At 39.4% G+C, this 21289-nt stretch overlaps 1 protein-coding gene across 1 annotated transcript in view; it reads right to left on the bottom strand.

The window, feature by feature from the left end:
* The window catches only part of LOC140197010 (uncharacterized), a 227344-nt gene that overhangs the window by 72049 nt on the left and 134006 nt on the right, over window positions 1–21289 (bottom strand). The window contains exons 53-59 of the mRNA XM_072256942.1: window positions 18827–18973; window positions 9333–9517; window positions 7985–8165; window positions 5517–5642; window positions 4285–4407; window positions 1787–1903; window positions 48–287 (exon numbers count right to left, since the gene is read on the bottom strand). Of these exons, the coding sequence (XP_072113043.1) occupies window positions 48–287; window positions 1787–1903; window positions 4285–4407; window positions 5517–5642; window positions 7985–8165; window positions 9333–9517; window positions 18827–18973 (1119 nt within the window). The remainder of the gene's footprint in view (window positions 1–47; window positions 288–1786; window positions 1904–4284; window positions 4408–5516; window positions 5643–7984; window positions 8166–9332; window positions 9518–18826; window positions 18974–21289) is intronic.

Consider the following 21289-nt stretch of genomic DNA (forward strand, 5'->3'; position numbering starts at 1 on the left):
GAAAATATATATATAAGGTAACCAATATATAGCTGAGGGTCACATACCTTCGCAGAATGTTCCATTTCCTTTCAATCCCGACATGCAGGAGCACTCGAATGAACCTGGTGTATTCTGGCATTTGGCATTATTGTCACAGTTATCCAGAAATCTGGTACATTCATTAATATCAGTGCAGTTAGGACCTTCATATCCACTATTACAGTTGCAAACATATGAGCCTTCTGTATTGTTGCACTTGGAATTCAAAGCACAATTGTTCTGACCTTGTGCACATTCATCAATATCTATATTTATATGAAATAAAGACAAAAACATTAAATTTTGTGAAACAAAGTCGTAGGATGCATTATTTAGTAGTCTCAAGATCACTTGGTAAATATTAATCTGCTTTTTTTTTGTTCTATGTACCGTAAGTTGTATTACTATTTTCCCCTGAATGACAAAGGTACCATGACAACAAAGAGAAAGGCAACAATTGGTGTGAAATGAATCAGGGTGGATCTGAAACTAGGATCGTCTAAGACAAGAGTCAATTTAAGAAATGACTCAGACATGTTGATGAAGTATCTGAAAAACATGTAGAGAGTGGAAACACATTTCAAAGAGACAATGAAAGATTTGATAATGAATAAGAGCGCAGGGAGATGACTAGGAGGAACTTGTGATGACAAGAAGGGAATATGACAAGTATGGGAAAATTTTGAAGGCAAAACCAAAAAGAAAATATAGGGAGAAACAAAGATTGGACAGCAAATGTTTGTAAACAGGAAAAAGAAGAAACCTGAGAGATTTGGAAATGATGGAGATGTGAAGAGGAAAATAGAAGAGTGGGATCTGAAGGTATTTAGGAATTCAGAACCATTGGGCTTGTATAAGAGCTAAGTGAACATATATCAAGGAAAGCATTGAGCACTGATTAAGTTGGGAATTCCTGCCACATGGAGGCCAATTGTAACCTTATCCAACCAAAAGAGATCAGGAGAGCAGACAGTTAAAAATTTGGTCATTGAAGGTATTGATGACAAAGCAAGTATGTCTTGGCATTCACCAACAGCTTTCAATGACGTGGTGATGAACCAGTATCTTGAACTGCTGTATTTTTGTGTAAAGTGACCTAACTACTGTTAATTGGCTGGCTTCAATTTTTATGAAATGTTCTTTTGGGCTCAAGAAAAAAATCTAGGCCTCCTCTACCCCGAAAATCTTCCAACTTTCCATCACATGAGACATTTAGAAATCCTCATCCAGGAACACTGGAGCTGGAATCTACATGGCTAATAATTAACACTGCTTCCCAACCCACCCCCCCCACATTATCCCAACAATGAAAATATATGTTACAAAATTTATCATCTGCCATTAAAGATTGCAACACCCACCTTTGCCATGACATTTCACATGTTCTCTGCTAACTTTATTCACTATGGAAACAAAAATTTTCCTTACTACATGCAAAGCAGACCATGTAAGAAATGTAGATCAAGCCAAAGGAACGCCTGAAGGAGAGAGGTGACTGCATACAACGGCCAGACATGAAGATACATGATTTACTGTATCATGTTGACAGTACGTAACTTTGCAACTGTCAGTTATAGTTTATTTTTCACATTTTACACCCCACTGAAGTAAACATTGATTCCTATTACATCAGAATTATTTGCTGTTTCATCTTTTTCAAATTTAATGTAAGCAAGTTGTGATTCCATCACTTTTAACAAAAAGAAAAAGTGAATAACAATGTTTCAAAACTATTTTTTCCAGTGGAATACACTTGTGTACTCACCTGTGCAGTTGGGCCCTCCATATCCCGTTCTGCACGTACAGTTGAAAGAGCCCTTGGTATTAGTGCAGATGAAATTATTCCCTGAACAGTCAGTACTTTCAATGCATTCATCCACATCTGAAAGAATAAGTAATTTAACATCATGATTGTAGTCTGCTTAATTATAAATACGTTTGCCTGGATTTTGCAATCCTCAACAAAGGAATGAATCTCACCACTTTGATACAATTATTAATAAGTTTTCTGTGTATTTTACAGTGTAGACTGCTCTATTAGTGAGTGAAAGCAGTGAGTAGGAAAAAAATCCAGTCAATTAAGTACATGTTTTAAACATTCTAAACAAACAAGTCCAACTTTGAATGTATAACTTAAGACAAGTCTTGCAGAGGAACAGAATTAGAAATAAGAAAAGGAGGATGGGATGAAAATATAATGAAATTAAAGTGAAAGATTATTTCTTAAGTGTAGTAAATCTTAAGCAACGTAATAAAAGGCATCCTTGAAAGAAAATCTAAAGAAATGAACTTCAGAATAGAAACACAAGGTAGCAACATGGTCGTTTGAACCAGCTCTGGTATCCAACTTGGCCTTGGATATTCTCATGCCTCAACTCCACTTTCTTCTTTATCCTGATATCCATTGAATGTCAACTATTTGTTAAAGTCAGCTTTGACTATGATTAATGATTGATCAAGGGACTTCAGACTCCTAGGATGTAAATTTTCACCATTCCGAGGGAAGAAAATACTTCTAGTCTACTTGCAGCACACAAGCTGCTGGAGGCATTCAGCTAGTCAGGCAGCATCTATGGAGGGGCATAAATAATCAACGTTTCGGGCCAAGACCCTTATGAGACTGCAAAGGAAGGAGGCAGAAGCTAGAATAAGAAGATGGGTGTGGGGGGGAGTGGTCAGAGTATAAACTGACAGGTATAGGCAAGACCAGGTGAGGTTGGGGTATAGCCTGGAGGCCAGTGACCAGTAGTGTTCCATGGGGATCTATTTTGAGATCCCAGCTCTTTATGATTTTATTAAATGCTCTGGATGAGGAAGTGGAAGGATGGGCTAGTAGGTTTACAGATGACACAAAGGTTGGTGGGGCTGTGGGAAGTGTGGAAGATAGTCATAGGTTACACTAGGACATTGACAGGATGCACAGCTGGGCAGATGGAGTTCAAGCCAGAGAACTGTGAAGTCATTCATTTTAGAAGGTTGATTTTGAAGGCAGAATACAGGGTTAATGGCAGTATTCTTGGCTACATGGAGGAACCGAGGGATTTCTTCGGGTCTAGTAAGGTCAAGGAGAATCCTATCCCAGGTACGACAGTGGAAATGCAGGTAAGGGCAGCAGAGGTAAAACCCCTATTTTTTGGGAAAAAATAAGAGGACATCTCAGATGTTCTGGAATGGAAAGCCTAAGAAAAGATGTAGCAGAGACAGATAAACTGAGAGAAAGGAATAACATTTTAACATGTGACAGAGTGGGAAGTATAGTCAAAATAACTGAGAGTCAGGCAAAGTGATTAATCTGTGCCTTTCTCATTGAAGGCTTCTATTTTCTTCAGAATTAATTACAAAAATTTGTTCACCACCATCATTAAACTAACCAGGCCCCAATGAATTAGCATAAACCCTTCCATTTATAAAGCAATGCTACATCAATTGCCCTTTAGTTTTCTGGCACCACTCCTGTAAGTAGGAAGGGCTGAAAATTTGTAAAAAGATACCGAATTTTCACTACCTCTTCTTTTAACAACATGGGATATATTTCAGTTGGTCGGGATGAATTAGAAATTTCTTAGATGTTTTTGGCCTTAAAATCTTTCCTATTCATAACATGAGAAATAAAAGGTTTGTGATATCTACTGACTATAAAAAATCACAATACAGATAACTTTTTAGGAACTCTGTACATTAGAATGACTACTGGACTAAATAGGAATTAAAATGAACAATCTAGGAATGCTTTATAATCTGGGATTAAAGTGTATAGTTGAGAAGATGCAGAAAGATTTTTGGTTTCTTAATGAAGTATGGAGCAGATGAACCGTTGACTTGGTGCCACATAAGAAATGAATTCGTGGAGAGGACTAACTCCATATCTAAAAAGAAACCAATTCCAAAATTATGACTTACAAGGATTTAAATAAATTATCTGATGTAATGAACGTAGCCAGTTAAAGGAAGCCACTTTTAATTGTTTCTTTAAAAACAGTGATCAGCTCATAGTTTACTTTAACTTTGGACAGGAAGTAACAATACTATAACACTGTCTCCATGAAACCAATAGAATTCAGGGTCTCAACCATTAGAATACATTGTTCTATTTAAACAGGAATGCATTGCATGCTGCAGGTGAAATGAGAGTAACTAGCTCTGAGTGTTATGAAGAACTGCAGTTGTAGAAGATTTCATATGCATTTACCTTAATATTCACATTTTTACGATTAGTCTTCATTATTTACATATTAAATGGCAATATAAAGAAAAATACCATACCAACACAGAACTCGTATGGCTTTCCATTGTATCCAGATTGGCACACACATGTAAAGTTTCCCATTGCATTAATGCAGTCTGCATTCTTGGGACATGTAGATGGACGACTACATTCATCGATGTCTGAAAGAAGAGTTAAATTAGTGAAATTTTCAGTTTGCCTACATACCCCCGTCCCTTCCCAATATTGCCTATTAGAAGTAATAAAATGCATAATAGTCTGTGATATTTTTACATGCTGGATTTGAACATAGTGTACTGTATGCCCTAATTTATAAATAGGCATACTGTGGAAGAGAGGGATGTTGTAGACATGGAAGTTTGATTTTTCTAATGTAGCTGAAGACTCTGGTGAAAGAGTTCCTATGATCATTAACTGCAATAAAGTCCTGGTTTCAAACAAAATTGTTTTGAGATTTTGTTATAAAGTACAAACTCAGATAGATTTTACAGCGTTTACGACGGGCAAAGAGATCCTAAGATGCAAACTACACACATCAAAGTTGCTGGTGAATGCAGCAGGCCAAGCAGCATCTCTAGGAAGAGGTACAGTCGACGTTTCAGGCCGAGACCCTTCGTCAGGACTAACTGAAGGAACAGCTAGTAAGAGATTTAAAAGTGGGAGGGGGAGGGGGAGATCCAAAATGATAGGAGAAGACAGGAGGGGGAGGGATGGAGCCAAGAGCTGGACAGGTGCAAAATGTGGTTGAAAAGTTGAAGAGCCGAAGAAATTACAGATGGGGAGCAGTGAAAGATGGTTTCACTGAACTCCTGTCAAAGAAAAGATTTAAACTTCTTCAGTGTAGGCATCACTGGAAGAGGCTTCGCAGTAGTGAATTTAAAAACGCAAACACGATGAATTCTGCAGATGCTGGAAATTCAAGGAACACACATTAAAGTTGCTGGTGAACCTCTACGAAGAGGTACAGTCGACGTTTCAGGCCGAGAAACTCACTGCTTTTGATTATTCATTGAAAACCCTCATAGAGTGTGTTTATTGCATTACAATTTTTAGGATTATTAAAAACAAATTGAATTACCTTCATGATTCAATTAAATCACAAAGCAAATGTATTAAAACAGCGATCAAAATTATTTGCTGCAACAATGACAATATGACCAATTCCAAAAATGAGCACCTCAAGGGGTTTGAACAATGAAGTATGTTTTTCCTTGTTCCTTTCATCCATAAAGGATAATTTTTCTTCAGATAATAAGCTCTGGTAACTTACCATCACACATGGAACTGTTTGTTGTATTTACTGCATAACCTTCTTCACAGCTGCAGTTATAACTTCCAAACGTATTTGTGCAGATCTGCTCACAAGTGTCTGTATTTTCCTGGCACTCATCCAAATCTACAAATGCAAGCAACAAGACCCGGATCAGTGTATGAATAGTTGCTCTATAACGATGAGCAATTCCTTCTGGAGGCATCTGTGCCTGCAACGTGTCAATGCACACAGAATCCTGAGAGCATGCAGTTGCAAAAGCAGTCTATACAATGCACACCTGGATGTAATTCATTTCAAAAGAAACCTTCACAACACCAGAGCTGCTTCATCCTCGGTTAAATCCAATGGAGTCCAATAGCAGGAAGCATCTCGGGATGGTCTTTTTTAAAAACTACATGCTTTCCATCTAAGATGGCACCTTTAAGAGCTCTTGCTCTTGCTACTACTTCACACTGAACATAATTACAATCCTGCCTTATTATTTCACCCTCATCTCACTACCAACTTCTCTCTTACCCTTCTGCCAATCTTACTATCTCTCCCTGTTCTTCCTATTCACTCTGTTATCTGCCAATTCTTCTCTCACAAACTTCCAGCTAAGCTCTCTCTCTCTCGAACACCTGGCCAAACTCTCCCCAACCATAAACATACACTCATAGGTACCTAATAAAGTGGTCACTGAGTGTATGTCTGTGATCTGTAACCCATTCACTTCAATGTTTAATGTACTGTGTGTTCAGAGCTGCTCCTCTGCACACCACTGTTGTAATGCATAGTTATTTAACTCACTGTTACCTTTCTGTCAGCTTGAACCATTCTCATCTGACCTCTCTCATCAACAAGGCATTTTCACCCACAGAACTGCTGTTCACTAGATGTTTTTGCTTTTTGCATCATTCCCTATCAACTTTAGAGACAGCTGTGCATGAAAATTCTAGGAGATTAGCAGTTTCTTAGATACTCAAACCACCCCGTCTGACACAAACAACCATTCTATGGTCAAAGTCACTTAGATCGCATTTCTTCCCCATTCCGATGTTTGACCTGAACTTCCTGACCACGTGCGCATGCTTTTATGCATTGAGATGCTGCTAAGTGATTGGCTGATTAGACATTTGCATTAATGAGCTTGTGTGTAGATGTAACTAATAAAGTGGCCAATAAGTGTATGATTCCATTTCTCCCTGGCCTGTCTAACTTACCAAGTCTCCCCTCCATTCCATAAAATCAACTTTATATTCCCAGTCTCTCATACCTTGCCCAAAGTCTTTCGCTTTCCTGATCTCCACAAACAACACTGACCTCATCCTCTAACTGGATTTTCACCCTGACTCCACAGTGATGATTCACTGATCAGTATCAATATACATCTGCATTTGTTAAATCCACATTAGTAAATTGTGTCATTAGAAAGATCTGTCTTGGGGTTTAATAACTTCATAGAAGTAGACCACAAAAGCCATTTAACTGGCTCCAACATTCAGTAATATCAAACCTATTGACCACTGTTTCAATTACACTCAGTAACCCAGCAATCACAGTGAAATTTCGGAGAAAAACACACCATAGCTTGTGCTCCAGGCTTCAGGGTTTTCCTTTGTTTAAAAGTAGACAGATTTGGTTGGATTTTGTATGGAAGATTAAAAAGATAAGCACCAGCTAGGGTTTTTTTTTTGACATGCTGTATTCATAGCCAACAACTTGAAGATCAATTTATCTCCATTCTCTACTTTTGTTAATATCAACTATTTATCCCTCTGAACTCATACATTAATGTGATGTCATGAGTTTTATCTGAAGCAACTCAGTGGATACCTTTTGAAAATGTACATGGATCACATCAACCATTTTACTCTTCTCTATACTGGAAGCTACATTCTTAAGAAATCCAATCGAATTTTTCAATCATGATTCTTGCTGTAATACTCATTGACTTTTATGTAACCTGATTATGATTTTCTAACTTAAGAGTATTTATTACTATTTCAATATTGTCTTGCTGTTTATGTGGTTCCTGTAGAAGGATTATTATCTGAAGGATCGATGCCTCAAAAAGGTGGCGTCCATCATTAAGGAAGCCTATCACCCAGGTTGTGCCTTGTTCTCATTGCTACCATCACAAAGGAGGCACAGAGCACCAAGGCACACACTCAACGATTCAGGAACAGCTTCTTCCCATCTGCCATCCGATTTCTGAATGGACGTTAAACACTACCTCACTACCTTTCTTTTAATTTCCATTTTCTGTGCTACTTTTTTAATTTAACAATTTAATATATATATACACTAACTATAAATCACGCTTTTTTTTTACCCCAATTGCATTGTACTGCTGCCGCAAAGTCAACAAATTTCACGACATATGCTGGTAATATTAAACCTGATTCTGATTCTCAAATGTACCTATTTTGTTAGTTCCTGTTGCATGCTTATTATAAACAGACAATAAGAGGCATTTTAATTACCATAACATTTTTCTCCATCTCCTTGTAAATTGTCTGGACATGGGCCACAAGTATGACCCTCCAGTGGTGCAGGTTGGTCTTTGCAGGTATCATTGACAAAACATGGATTGTCTTCACAAGCATCGAAATCCTCAGTGCAGTAATCACCAGTATATGCAGGAGTACAATTACATGCCGCAACCTAAATGATGAACAGAGATGTTGATGATTGATAAATGATCTCGGTTGCTTTTATTGTCCAATTATTGTGTCACTTTCCCCTGTCTGGCCCACAAGCAAGCATTGCCATAATGAATTTCTCACTCCAAGACAGAATTGTCTGATCAATAGACCATAAGACATAAGAGCAGAATTAGGCCACTTGGCCTTTTGAGTCTGCTCCACCATTCCACCATGGCTGATTTATCATCCCTCTCAACCCCATTCTCCTGCCTTCTCCCCATAACCTTTCATACCCTTGCTAATCAAGCACCTGTCAACCTCCACTTTAAATATACCCAATGACTTGGCCTCCACAGCCGTTACTGGCAATGAATTTCACAGATTCACCACCCTCTAGCTAATGAAGTTCCTCCTCATCTCTCTTCTAAAGGAACGTCCTCCTATTCTGAGTCTGTACCGTCAGGTCCTAGACTCCCCTGTATCGGAAACATCCTTTCCACATTCACATGAAAAGTGACCACAGTTGATCATCTTTTACTTTAGAGCTTCTAAAGAGAGAATGCATTCTTACTGATAGCTATGTTATAGAACATAGAAATCTACAGTATGCTACAGGCCCTTCGGTCCACAATGTTGTGTCGACCACATAACCTACTCTAGAAACAGCCTAGAATTTCACTATCGCATAGCCCTCTATTTTCCTAAGCTCCATGTACTTATCAAAGAGTCTCTTAAAAGACCCTATTGTATCCATCTCTACCACTGTTACTGGCAGTGCATTCTATGCACCCATTACTCACTGTGTAAAAAACTTACCTCTGACATCTCCCTTGTACCTACTTCCAAGCACTTTAAAACTGTGCCACCTCGTGTTAGCTATTTCAGTCCTGGAGCAAAGCCTCTGGCTATCCACATGATCAATGCCTCTCTATCAGGTCACCTCTCATCCTCCGTTGCTCCAAGAAGAAAAAAACAAGTTCACTCAACCTATTCTCATAAGGCAAGCTCTCCAATCCAGGTAACATCCTTGTAGATCTCCTCTGCACTCTCTCTATAATATCCACATCCTTCCTGTAGTGAGGTGACAAGAACTGAACATAGCACTCCAAGTGGGGTCTAACTAAGGTCCTATATACCTATAACATTACCTCACCTCCTTATGAATTATAACTTTGACTTAACTTACCACAAACATGGTATTGTTGTTTTGCATGCTTATAATGGATCTGGTGTAATCACATGTTGAATTGATGCTACAGTTGCATATTGTCAGTGTCAATCCGAGCTCAGACGTAGCCTTCGAGTCATTGGCTTGTATTATGGCAAACACTGGAGAGGAGCTTGTTGGATGCCAAGAAAAGTTCCCACTTTCTGTAGGTATAAAAGAAGAATCCATGTGGTTTCTAAAATGCTGCACATTCGTATTCCAATATGTTAAGTAAAATTATAAGCTGCCATTTAACTCAAAAATAAATATGATCGGAGGGGGCGTCACGTGATGACGTGGGATTGAGACGTGTAAATCCAGCTCTCCCGTAAAAAATTAGCAAAGTACCGTTTAAACAAAACAAAGTTAATAAATACTTTCCGAAAACTATTTATAACTTTGCAAGACTACTTTACGATATGCCTCCTAAATTGCAACAGAAGAAGTCTGTTGTTGCGAAGCCACCGCGAGATGGGAAGAAAAAAGGGCCTACTGCAGCGATGGAGCCTCGGACTCAGGTTAGATCTCTTTTGGAGGAGATGCGTTCTATCTCCACGGTAGAACAGGGAGCAATGGCGGCGGTAGCGGTCTCTCGAAAGAAGGTGCCGGAAATGCGCATGCGCAAAGAAGAACGCATGCACAAATCGATACAACTCAAACTACAAGAACCGACAGCCACTGCAACTGAAAGTGACTCAGAGTCAGAATCAGATACCGCAGAGAATACAGATGAAGAAGAGGAGGAAGAACTGGAAGAGATTGGAACTAAAGGAGATGATGGAGACATAAGAGAGGCTTTATTGCAATTAATGGCTGAAGTAAGAAAAGTAAGAGCAGAGCTTAGAGACATGAAGATGTGCTATAATAAAGCTATGAAAAGACAGGATAAAATGGATAAGAAGCTTCAGGAGATGGAAAGAAAAATGGAGCATATTAATGATAGAGTGGAAAAAAACAGAAAATGATCTGCTTGTCTGGAACACGGAAAGAAATCGACTCTTGGAGAAAGTGGACATGTTGGAAAATTTTAGTAGACTTAATAATATTAAAATTGTTGGCCTTAAAGAAGGTATGGAGGGAGGAAATCCAATAAAATTTTTTCAAAGATGGATCCCAGAAGTTTTGCAAATGAAAGAGGAGGACCGATTAATTGAAATTGAGCGGTCACATAGAGCTCTAAGACCAAAACCATAAGATGACCAATATCCACGAGCAATTTTAATAAAATTCTTAAGATTTCAAGACAAGGAAAGGATTCTACAGGCGGCTGCCCAAGCTGCCAAGAATAGAAAAGGGTCATTGATGATTCAAGGGAACAAAATTTTTTTCTACCCTGACATAAGTTATGAACTTTTGAAGAGAAGGAAGAAATTTAACCCAGTGAAAAAAATCCTATGGGATTACGGTTATCATTTTATATTGCGTTACCCTGCAACCTTGAAGATTTCTTTGACTGGTGGAGAAAAAAGATTTTTTGATGAGTACTGGAAAGCAGAGCAGTTTGTGCAAGATTCTCTGAATATTCACCAGGTACAAGAACAAAACCAGGGAAGCGAGATGGATTGAAGAAGAAGACTGGGTCAAAGAATGGACTTGTTGGATTTTTGAAGGCGGATGAATATATAAATACATTACTAATTATATGAGGGAGGGGAAGTAAGGTTAAAATTTGAGGAATACTAGTTGGGAATAGTAACATTAATTTTTTTTTATATATATATATAATTTTTTTTGTTGCGGGGGAGCTGGAAGAAGCACTGATCAATTGCTATACTAATCATGTGTGCAAGCGTGGCTCTAGCCACGACCCGCAAAATGGAGGGGGGTAGTGTTGTGTATCCTTTCATTCACAACATTAGTGGGGGGGGGTATTTTGTTTTTTCTTTTTTTTATATCTCATCTATCTTTTTTTTCTTTTTGCCTGGATGATTGGGAGGGGAAAGCATAGCAACATGGTGAAGTTCAAAGAGGTTCCCCAAGGAACTATGAGAGTTGAGGAGCTAAGTAATGTTTTAGATTGGAGTAACTTTGTTAAAAATAATGACTAATTTATTGAATTTTTTTGAGTTTTAATGTTAATGGGCTTAATGGACCAGTGAAAAGAAAAATCTTAACACATATTAAGAAAATGAAGATAGATTCAGCCTTTTTACAGGAAACGCATCTAACAGAAACAGAACATCAGAAATTAAAGAGAGATTGGAGCCAAAACTTAAATGGAATAAGTATCAGAAAGAATTTATAAAAATTGCATTGGCAGTAGCTAAGAAGACTATAGTTGTTACTTGGAAATCTGATTCGTAGTTAAGTATGAATCGTTGGAACAATGAAATGGCTAGTTCTATTCCATTCGAAAAAATTACTTATAATTTAAGAGATAAATATGGAACATTTTTGAATATCTGGCGCCCTTATTTACAAAAGATAGGATGGCATATTTAATTGCTCCGATAAAGATCTTGGTCCCTTGGGGAAACTAACGAATAAGTATATTAAATTTATTTTGAATCCCATGGAGCATGTGGAAACCTTCCAATACCCAGGCGGTTCCTTTTTTTTTCTTTCTTTTCTTTTTAGGTAGGACTATATATGGGGGGGGGGTAGATTTTATTTTCTATGTATTCATTTTGAAAATTTAATAAAAATTATATTAAAAAAATAAATAAAATAAATACGATCCATACAATATAAACTACCAGACAGATTAGCTGCAATTATCAAGCCTTTATAAAGTTCCCTCAGGAAGTAGTATCATTGTTTGTATCAAAGGCTCACTTTGGCTCCCATCATCAAAAATACCTCCACTTCTCTCCAAAACTGCCTTATTCTGTAACTTAGAACATGCTCGATTCCTTATTTAAGTTAATTCTGATGAAAGCTCAGAGACTTGAAAGGCTTTCTCTATTTCTTTCCATTTCTTCAGCATTTTCTCTTTATAAACAAGGCCTATGTTTCACCTTTGCGCCAATGGAATGGTTCAATTCTGGACCAATCATAACATAAAAAAGTAGGGAGATCGTTAGGTACCTGGAAAAAATTTATTCAAGTTAATATGTTGAGGGGCAGATAACAATGAGGAAGCTAGGAGGCTGCAGAAGGACTTGTACAGATTGGGAGAATAGGCATCAAAGTGGCAGATGGAATACAATGTCGCAATGTGCCTGGTCATGCACTTTTTTTGAAGGAATAAAGGTGTACTCTATTAAATTGGGAGAGAATTCAGAAATCCAGAGGTGCAAAGAGACTTGGCAGTCCTAGTGCATGATTCCCTTAAGATTAACTTGCAGGTTGACTTGGGTTAGAAAGGATGGCAAATGCAATGTTAGCATTCATTATGAAAGGACTAGAACATAAAAGCAAGGATGTAATGCTGAGACTTTATGAGGCTGTGTACTCATACCATATTTGGAATATTGTGAGCAATTTTTGGGCATTATCTCTAAGAAAGGATATTCTGGCATTGGAGAGGATCCAAAGGAGGCTTAATAAAATGACTACAGGATGAAAGAGTTAATGTATGGGGAGCACTTGATAACACTGGGCCTGTCCTCATTGGAGTTTAGAAGGATGATGGGAAGGATCACATTGAAAACTACCAGATATTCAAAGGCCTAGAAAGAATGGATGAGTAGAGAATGTTTCTATTAGTGGGAGGGTCAAGGACCAGAGGGTGTAGCCTCAGACTAGAAGGACATCCCTTTAGAATGGAGATGAGGAGGAATTTCTTTAAGCACAGGGTGGTAAATTTGTGGAATTCATTGCTACAGAAAACTGTTAAGCAAAATCATTGGGTATATTTAAAGCCGAAATTGGCAGTTTCTTCATTAGTAAGATTGCCAAAAGTTACAGGGCGAAGGCAGGAAATTGAGCTTGAGACAGAATAATACATTAGCCATGATTGAATGCACTTGTATATCAGTACTTCCAGTAGATCTGGAATAAAGGGATCAGTAGTGGAGGACCAATTGTGCCAGTGTTGTCCCTGCGGTAAGGATATCAAAATCTTGTGGACTAGTGGGGTGGTGAGTGGATGCAGGGGTTTTTGGAATGGGATGGCAACTAGAGTGTGGATCCGAGATTGCCAGCTCAAAAGAGGGGGAAGCATTAGGAAAACAACAAATTCAAACAAGCCTAGGCAGGAAAGGTGAGAAGGTGAGGAAGGAAGGATGGCCCAGGCTGGTAATGCCAATGAGGATGGATCACAACAGAGCCGCAAATCAAAGATAGGTAAGATGCGAAACAATCTCCAAATGGTCATTATTGTATTTGTTTTGGAAAAATAATGTACTTCCAGAGATGTAATACAAAAAAAACTGCACAGTGCAATTTCAGATCAATATAATCATCAGCCAGTCTCTCTTTACCTTAAACATGTGTGAAATTTAACTTTTCTCTATCTATGTCATTCTGATGTTGTTTCTTGGATCTATGTCCCCCAAACGGTGTACTGTACCATAAATATTGAGGCAATGCTGCTTCCCGGCAGCAACAGGACAGTAAGACAAGCAAACAGCTATGACATTGGAAATGTTGGAGTAGATTTGGAATCATGTAATCAGTGTTCACATATGATACAGAAAGAAACCTATTTACGGTGTGAAAACTGAGGACCTCATATCAGATGCAGATTCAGATTCATTTATTTATCACATGCACATTGAAACACACAGTGAAATGCATAATTTGTGTTAACAACCAAACTAAGGATGTACTGCAGACAGCCCATAAGTGTCGTCCCAAATTCTCGTACCACCATTGCACGCCCACGCTATTCAGCAGAGCAACACAAGCAACAACAACAATACAACAAGAGCAACAAAACAACGACAGCAAAGCAAGCCCTTTTCCTCCTCCCCATCACCCACAGACAGGCCTTCAACCCTGTGAGAGGCTGTCCAGGCCTCCAGCATCCAGTGGACTTGCAGACATTGGACCTCCAACTTCTCTAGTGGACTTGCAACTTGCAGACCCAGGATTTCTGCCCTCAGGCCTTGACTTGTTGACTTTGGTCTTCAAACTTCAGTATTGACCCCGGGACTTCCTGATGACAGGACCACAAAGTCATGACCTCCTAAGTCCAGAATTATCAACTCACTTGCCTAGGGGGTCACTGGCACTTGTACTTCTTGCCTGCATGGCCCTCCAATACTGGGACCCACCAACCTGGGAGGAATCGTCAGTCTGGGGAGACACCAGGCCTCGTCCACATTGGTCTTTGTCCATAGCGCTTGCTGGGATGACCTCCATCCACAGGGATCGCTGGCTTTTAACCACAGAGTGAGGAGCGGAGGCCTAAACTCTAACTCACCCAAAGCCCTGTCCCTAAACCCTAAACTGACCTCAAACACTCCTCTCTGTGCCCAAGATCATCTCTACAAATCTAGAAACAATGTATTTACATTACAAGTCTGACAGTGAGAATCAAATAGCATTTCCTAAAGAATTAATAGATATTATACAGAAATGTACCGTAGTTCCAAACATTCATATTAGGATGAAACACACAAATTTTTAGAGGAACTCAGCAGGTCAGGCAGCATCTATGGAGGGAATAAAAACCATGTGATATAAGGAGGAGAATTAGGCCATTCATCCAAGTGAGTCTGTTTTGCCATTCCATCATGGCTGATTTATTATCCCTCTCAACTCTATTCTTCTGCCTTCCCTGTAACCTTTGAAACGCTGACTACTCAAGAATTTATTAGCCTCTGCTTAAGATATACCCATTGACTTGGCCTTCACAGCCATCTGTGGCAATGAGTTCCACAGATTCACCATCCTCTTGCTCATGAAATTTCTCCTCATCTTTGTTCTAATTGGACATCCTTTTATTCCGAGGTTGTGCCCTCTGGTCCTGGACTCACCCACCATTGGAAAGAGCTCTCCACACCTACTCTGTCTCGGCCTTTCAATAGGTTTGAATGAGATCCACCCCTCCAAATCTTCCAAACTCAAGTGAGTACACGCTCAGAGTTATCAAACTCTCCTCATACATTAACAAATTCATTCCCAGAATCATTCTTGAGCACCTCCTCTGAACCTTCTTCAATGCCAGTACATCGTTTCTCAGATAAAGGGCTCAAAATCACTCACAATGCTCCACGTGCAATCTGACCAATGCCGTTTAAATCCTCAGCATTACATCCTTGCTCTTTTATTCTAGTCTTCTCAAATTAAATACTAACATTACATTTGCTTTCCTTACCACCGACTCAAACTACAAGTTAGCCTTTAGGGAATCCTGCACAACGACACCCAAGTCTCTTTACACTCTGATATTTGATTTTTCTCCCCTTTTAAAATATAGTCTACCTCTTTAGTCCTTCAACCAAAGTGCATGACCATACACTTCCCTACATAGAAACATAGAAAATAGGTGCAGGAGTAGGCATTCGGCCCTTCGAGCCTGCACCGCCATTCAGTATGATCATGGCTGATCATCCAACTCAGAACCCTGTACCTGCCTTCTCTCCATACCTACCCCCGATCCCTTTGGCACAAGGGCCATATCTAACTCCCTCTTAAATATAGCCAATGAACTGGCCTCAATTGTTTCCTGTGGCAGAAAATTCCACAGATTCACCACTCTCTGTGTGAAGAAGTTTTTCCTCATCTTGGTCCTAAAAGGCTTCCCCTTTATCCTCACACTGTGACCCCTACAAACTCTTCCATCTGCCACTTCCTTGCTCATTCTCCCAATCTGTTCAAGTCCTTCCGCAGACACTCTGCTTCCTCAACACTACCTGTCCCTCCACCTATTTTTGTATCATCTGCAAACTTGCCACAAAGCCATAATTCCATTATCCAAATCACTGACATGTAATGTGAAAAGAAATGGTCCCAACACTGACCCCTGCGGAATACCACTAGTCACTGGCAGTCAACCATTCTTTGCCTCCTGCCAGTCAGCCAATCTGCTATCTATGCTGTTATCTTTCTTGTACTGCCATGGGCTCATACCTTGTAAAACAGCTTCATGCCTGGCACATTGTCAAATGCCATTTGAAAATCCAAGCAAGCAACATTTATTGACTCTTTGTCTATCCTGCCTGTTATTTCCTCAAAGAATACCAACAGTTATAGACCATAAGATCATAAGAAATAGGAGCTGAAGTAGGCCATTTGGCCCATCGAGTCTGCTCTGCCATTCAATCATGGGCTGATCCAATTCTTCCAGTCATCCCCACTCCTCTGCTTTCACCCCATACCCTTTGATGCCCTGACTAATCAAGAACCTATCTATCTCTGCCTTAAATATACCCAATGACTTGGCCTCCACAGCCACTCATGGCAACAAATTCCACAGATTTACCACCCTCTGATTAATTTAATTTCTCCGCATCTCAGTTCTAAAAGGACGTCCTTCAATCCTGAAGTCGTGCTGTCTTGTCCTAGAATCCCCTACCATGGGAAATAACTTTGCCATAATCTAATCTGTTCAGGCCTTTTAGCATTTGGAATGTTTCTATGAGATTCCCCCCTCATTCTCCTGAACTCCAGGGAATACAGCCCAAGAGCTGCCAGACGTTTCTCATATGGTAACCCTTTCATTCCTGGAATCATTCGCATGAATCTTCTCAGAACCCTCTCCAATGTCAGTATATCCTTTCTAAAATAAGGAGCCCAAAACTGCACACAATAGTCCAAGGGTGGTCTCATGAGTGCCTTATAGAGCCTCAATATCACATCCCTTCTCTTATATTCTATACCTCTAGAAATGATTGGCAACATTGCATTCACCTCCTTCACAACCGACTCAACCTGGAGATTAACCTTTAGGGTATCTTGCACAAGGACTTGCAAGTCCCTTTGCATCTCTGCATTTTGAATTCTCTCTCCATCTAAATAATAGTCTGCCCGTTTTTTTCTTCCACCAAAGTGCATGACCATACACTTTCCAGCATTGCATTTCATTTGTCACTTCTTTACCCATTCCTCTAAGCTATCTAAATCTCTCTGCAGGCTCTGTTTCCTCAACACTACCCGCTCCTCCACCTATCTTTGTATCATCAGCCAATTGAGCCACAAATCCATGAATACCGTAGTCCAAATCATTGACATGCATCATAAAAAGTAGCGGTCCCAACACCTACCCCCGTGGAGCTCCACTGGTAACCAGCAGCCAGTCAGAATAGGATCCCTTTATTCCCACTCTCTGTTTTCTGCCAAACAGCCAATGCTCCATCCACGCTCGTAACTTCTCTGTAATTCCATGGTTCTTATCTTGCTAAGCAGCCTCAAGTGCTGCACCTTGTCAAAAGCCTTCTGAAAATCCAAGTACACCACGTCTACTGCATCTCCTTTGTCTACCCTGCTTGTAATTTCCTCAAAGAATTGCAGTAGGTTTGTCAGGCAGGATTTTCCTTTCAGGAAACCATGTTGGCTTTGGCCTACCTTGTCACTTGCCTCCAGGTACTCCATAATCTCATCCCAAACAATCGATTCCAACAACTTCCTTCAGAACCCAAGGGTGCTTTCCATCAGGCCCAGGAGATTTATCATTAAGCTTCCTGAGCACCTTCTCAGTTGTAATTTTCACTGCACAAACTTCACTTCCCTGACACTCTTGAATGTCCGGTATACTGCAGATGTCTTCCATGGTGAAGCCTGATGCAAAATACGCATTCAGTTCCTCTGCCATCTCTTTATCTCTCATTACAATATCTCCAGCATCATTTTGTACTGATTCTATATCTACCCTCGACTCTCTTTTACCCTGGATATACTTAAAAAAGCTTTTAGTATCTTTTTGATATAAGTCGCCAGCTTCCTCTCATAATTCATCTTTTCCTTCTGAATAACTTCCTTAGTTTCCTTCTGCAAGTTTTTAAAAGCTCCCTAATCCTCTATCTTCCCACTAGCTCTGTCTTCCTTGTATGCCCTCTCTTTTGCTTTTACTTTGGCTCTGACTTCACTTGTCAGCCATGGTAATGTCCTTCTTCCCTTTGAAAATTTCTTCTTATTTGGAATATATCTGTCTTTCACTTCCCTCATTTTTCTCAGAAACTCCAGCTATTGTTGCAATGCTGCCTTTCCTGCAAATGTCCCTTTCCAGTCAACTTCGGCCAGTTCCCCTCTCATGCCATTGTAAATTCCTTCATTCCACTGAAATACCGACACACAGAAGGAGGAAGCTGTATTCTGGGGAGAATACACTCATGGGAAAATGCTCAGGATTCTATCAGGGAAAATGCTCAGGATTCTATCAGGGAAAATTTTATCATTCCATCAAAATTTCATCACTTTGATGAGGTTTTTTAAAAGTTAATTTGAATAGTTTCTGTAATCATATGTAAATATGATCAAAACACTTGTATTAGTCCCTTCCGTTAGGCACAAATCTTCCTCAAGTGTCTCTTTTGGTGCTAACTGTGGATATTCAGAAACCTATCATCAAAACATCATACCTCAATCTAATAAGAGACTGGAGCTGTAAACAGACATAGTTGGAACTAAGAGCAGCCAAACATTACCTGTCATTGTGATATCTGATGAATTAGTCAACACCGAAAAGATTACGTTGTCATCATTGGCATCAACAGCAGTAAAAAGAACAAATACTGGTTCACCAAGCCGAGTTTGAATAGATGACTCTCCGGTGATGTTCGGTGGGAAATTATCTGTCAAAATGACATAAATGTTATTCAAGCCTTTCCGCCTTATATTACCTTCAATGTGCAAACAACTTTACACAAAATTATTATGTATTTTGTTTCAGTCAGAAGAAATTCAAGCACATTAAGAAAGGAATACTTCCTTGTCTTAAATCCACAATTGTCAGGTGACATGTAAAGGATTCAGAGCAGATTTATAGGCAGCTGTGAGGGAACAATTTCCTAACGTACAATATGCAAGAGCCATAAGTATCGCAAGCCTCAGACCTCAGGTGAGATGACACAGAGAAAGAGCTTGTTGTTTTAACCACCATGGCACTGCATTTTGCAGTAAATTAGCATTCACGTAGCACAGGATTTGTGCATCTCCTGTGACTGAAGGGATACTGTGAAGTTGGTGGTAGTCATCCATCATCACTCCTCAAAAATAATCAACATGTTCAGTAATATTGAAGATAGTGGGAGCATTCATGCCAGGCTTGCCTGGTCATAGGGCAATACAGCAAGGATACAGGCCCTTTGGCCCAACAAGACCAGCCAACTACTATGCCCCAAGCTTGTGTCAATGTCTTGCATTGGGCTCATATCGCAACAAGCCCCTTTTCTCCACGTACCTATCCAAGTGCTTCCTAAATGACTCTATTGTACCTTCCTCAACCACTTTCTCTGGTAGCTCATCCTATATATTCACCACACTCTGCATGATAAAGTTGTCCTTCTGGTCCCTTGTAAATCTTTCCATTCCCAGCCTAAAACTATGGCCTCTAGTTTTAAACTCTTATGTCCCTGGGGAAAAGACTGTTACCATCCACCTTATCTATGTCTCTCACAATTTAAACATATATGGTCACCTTTCATTCCTTAAAAACCTAGCCTGGCTAACTTCCTTTAACTCAGGCCTTCTAGTCCTGCAACATCATTGTAAATCTTCACTGCACTCGTTCTAGTTTAACCACAACTTTTCTATAATAGAACAATGAAAACTGTGCATAGTACTTCACATATGGCCCTACCAATGACGAACACAACTGCAACATAATATCACAACTCCTATAGTCAGTGCCTTATACTTCTTAACCACTTCCCTAACTGATGCTCCCTGCTGTCTAGGGTAGCCTTCTTCACTATAATAACAATCCATTTTGAGTCATCCACAGATTTACTGTCCTGGCCTTGTACATTCACAACCAAATCATTTATAAAAGTAACAAATAACAAGGGTCCCAACACTGACCCCTGCAGCATATCGTTAGTCACTGGCCTCCATTCTGAGAAAAAACCTCCCTCTGCTCTCTATCTTAAAGTCGATTTTGAATTCACCTAATTAGTTCTGCTGGATTCCATGGGATCTGCTCTTCCAGACCAGCCTACCATTTGGGACCTTATCAAAATCCTTGCTGATGTTCAAATTGGCAATATCCACTGCCCTACTCTCATCTACCTTTTTGATTACCCCTTCAAAAGGTCTCTCACAGATTTGTCAAATCTGACTTTCCATGCACAGAGCCAAGTTGAACTCTTCCTAATCATATATTGTCTATCCAAATATGGGTAGATCCTGTCCCTCAGCATCCATTCTAGTAATTTTCCTACCACTGACATCAGTTATCTCATTCTTTGGCATTTCCTTGCTATCCTTCTTAAACAACAGAACAATATTAGTCATTTCCAGTGTTCTAGAAATTCACCAGTGGCTAACAATGAAGCAAATATCTCCACAGGGGCCTCCATAGTTTCTTCTCTAGCCTCGCACAAAGTCTTAGGCCCTGGGGATTAACCCATCTCATGCATTACGGGCAAATTTCCCAAAGGCTGGTGAGGAAGAGACAGCAATAGCAATTTAATTTAGATTGGAGAAGCCATGAGCCCACAGCAAACACATTCCCTCACATTCTAAGCACTTGAAGGGCTTTATGTGCAAGTGTAGGCTTCAGCATCACACCAGTGATGTTGATTGCATACTACTGCATTCCATGGCTTCTCAATCTAAAGTAGGTTTTCTGCTTGCAGGACTGCTACACAATTTATCTATTCAGGGAGCTGTCAAATGTTTTAAGTGAGCTCATTTTAATAAAATAAAACTAATGTTACTATAAATAATAGATTTTTCAGTCCTAGAACATTTAGTGTTTTTAAAGTTCAGAATAACATCAGCAAAAATAAAATTACAATATCATATTTTACTGAATAGATCATATCCTATTCTGTTGCTTCCTATCACATAAATTGATTGGATTAAAAGTTGCCATCATAATAACAAGTTGATAACATTTTTCATTATTTATGTATCAAAATGCAACATCTCTGGGCAAGAGGAGATTG

This window comes from Mobula birostris, chromosome 4, assembly GCF_030028105.1.
Source record: "Mobula birostris isolate sMobBir1 chromosome 4, sMobBir1.hap1, whole genome shotgun sequence".
NCBI lineage: Eukaryota > Metazoa > Chordata > Chondrichthyes > Myliobatiformes > Myliobatidae > Mobula > Mobula birostris.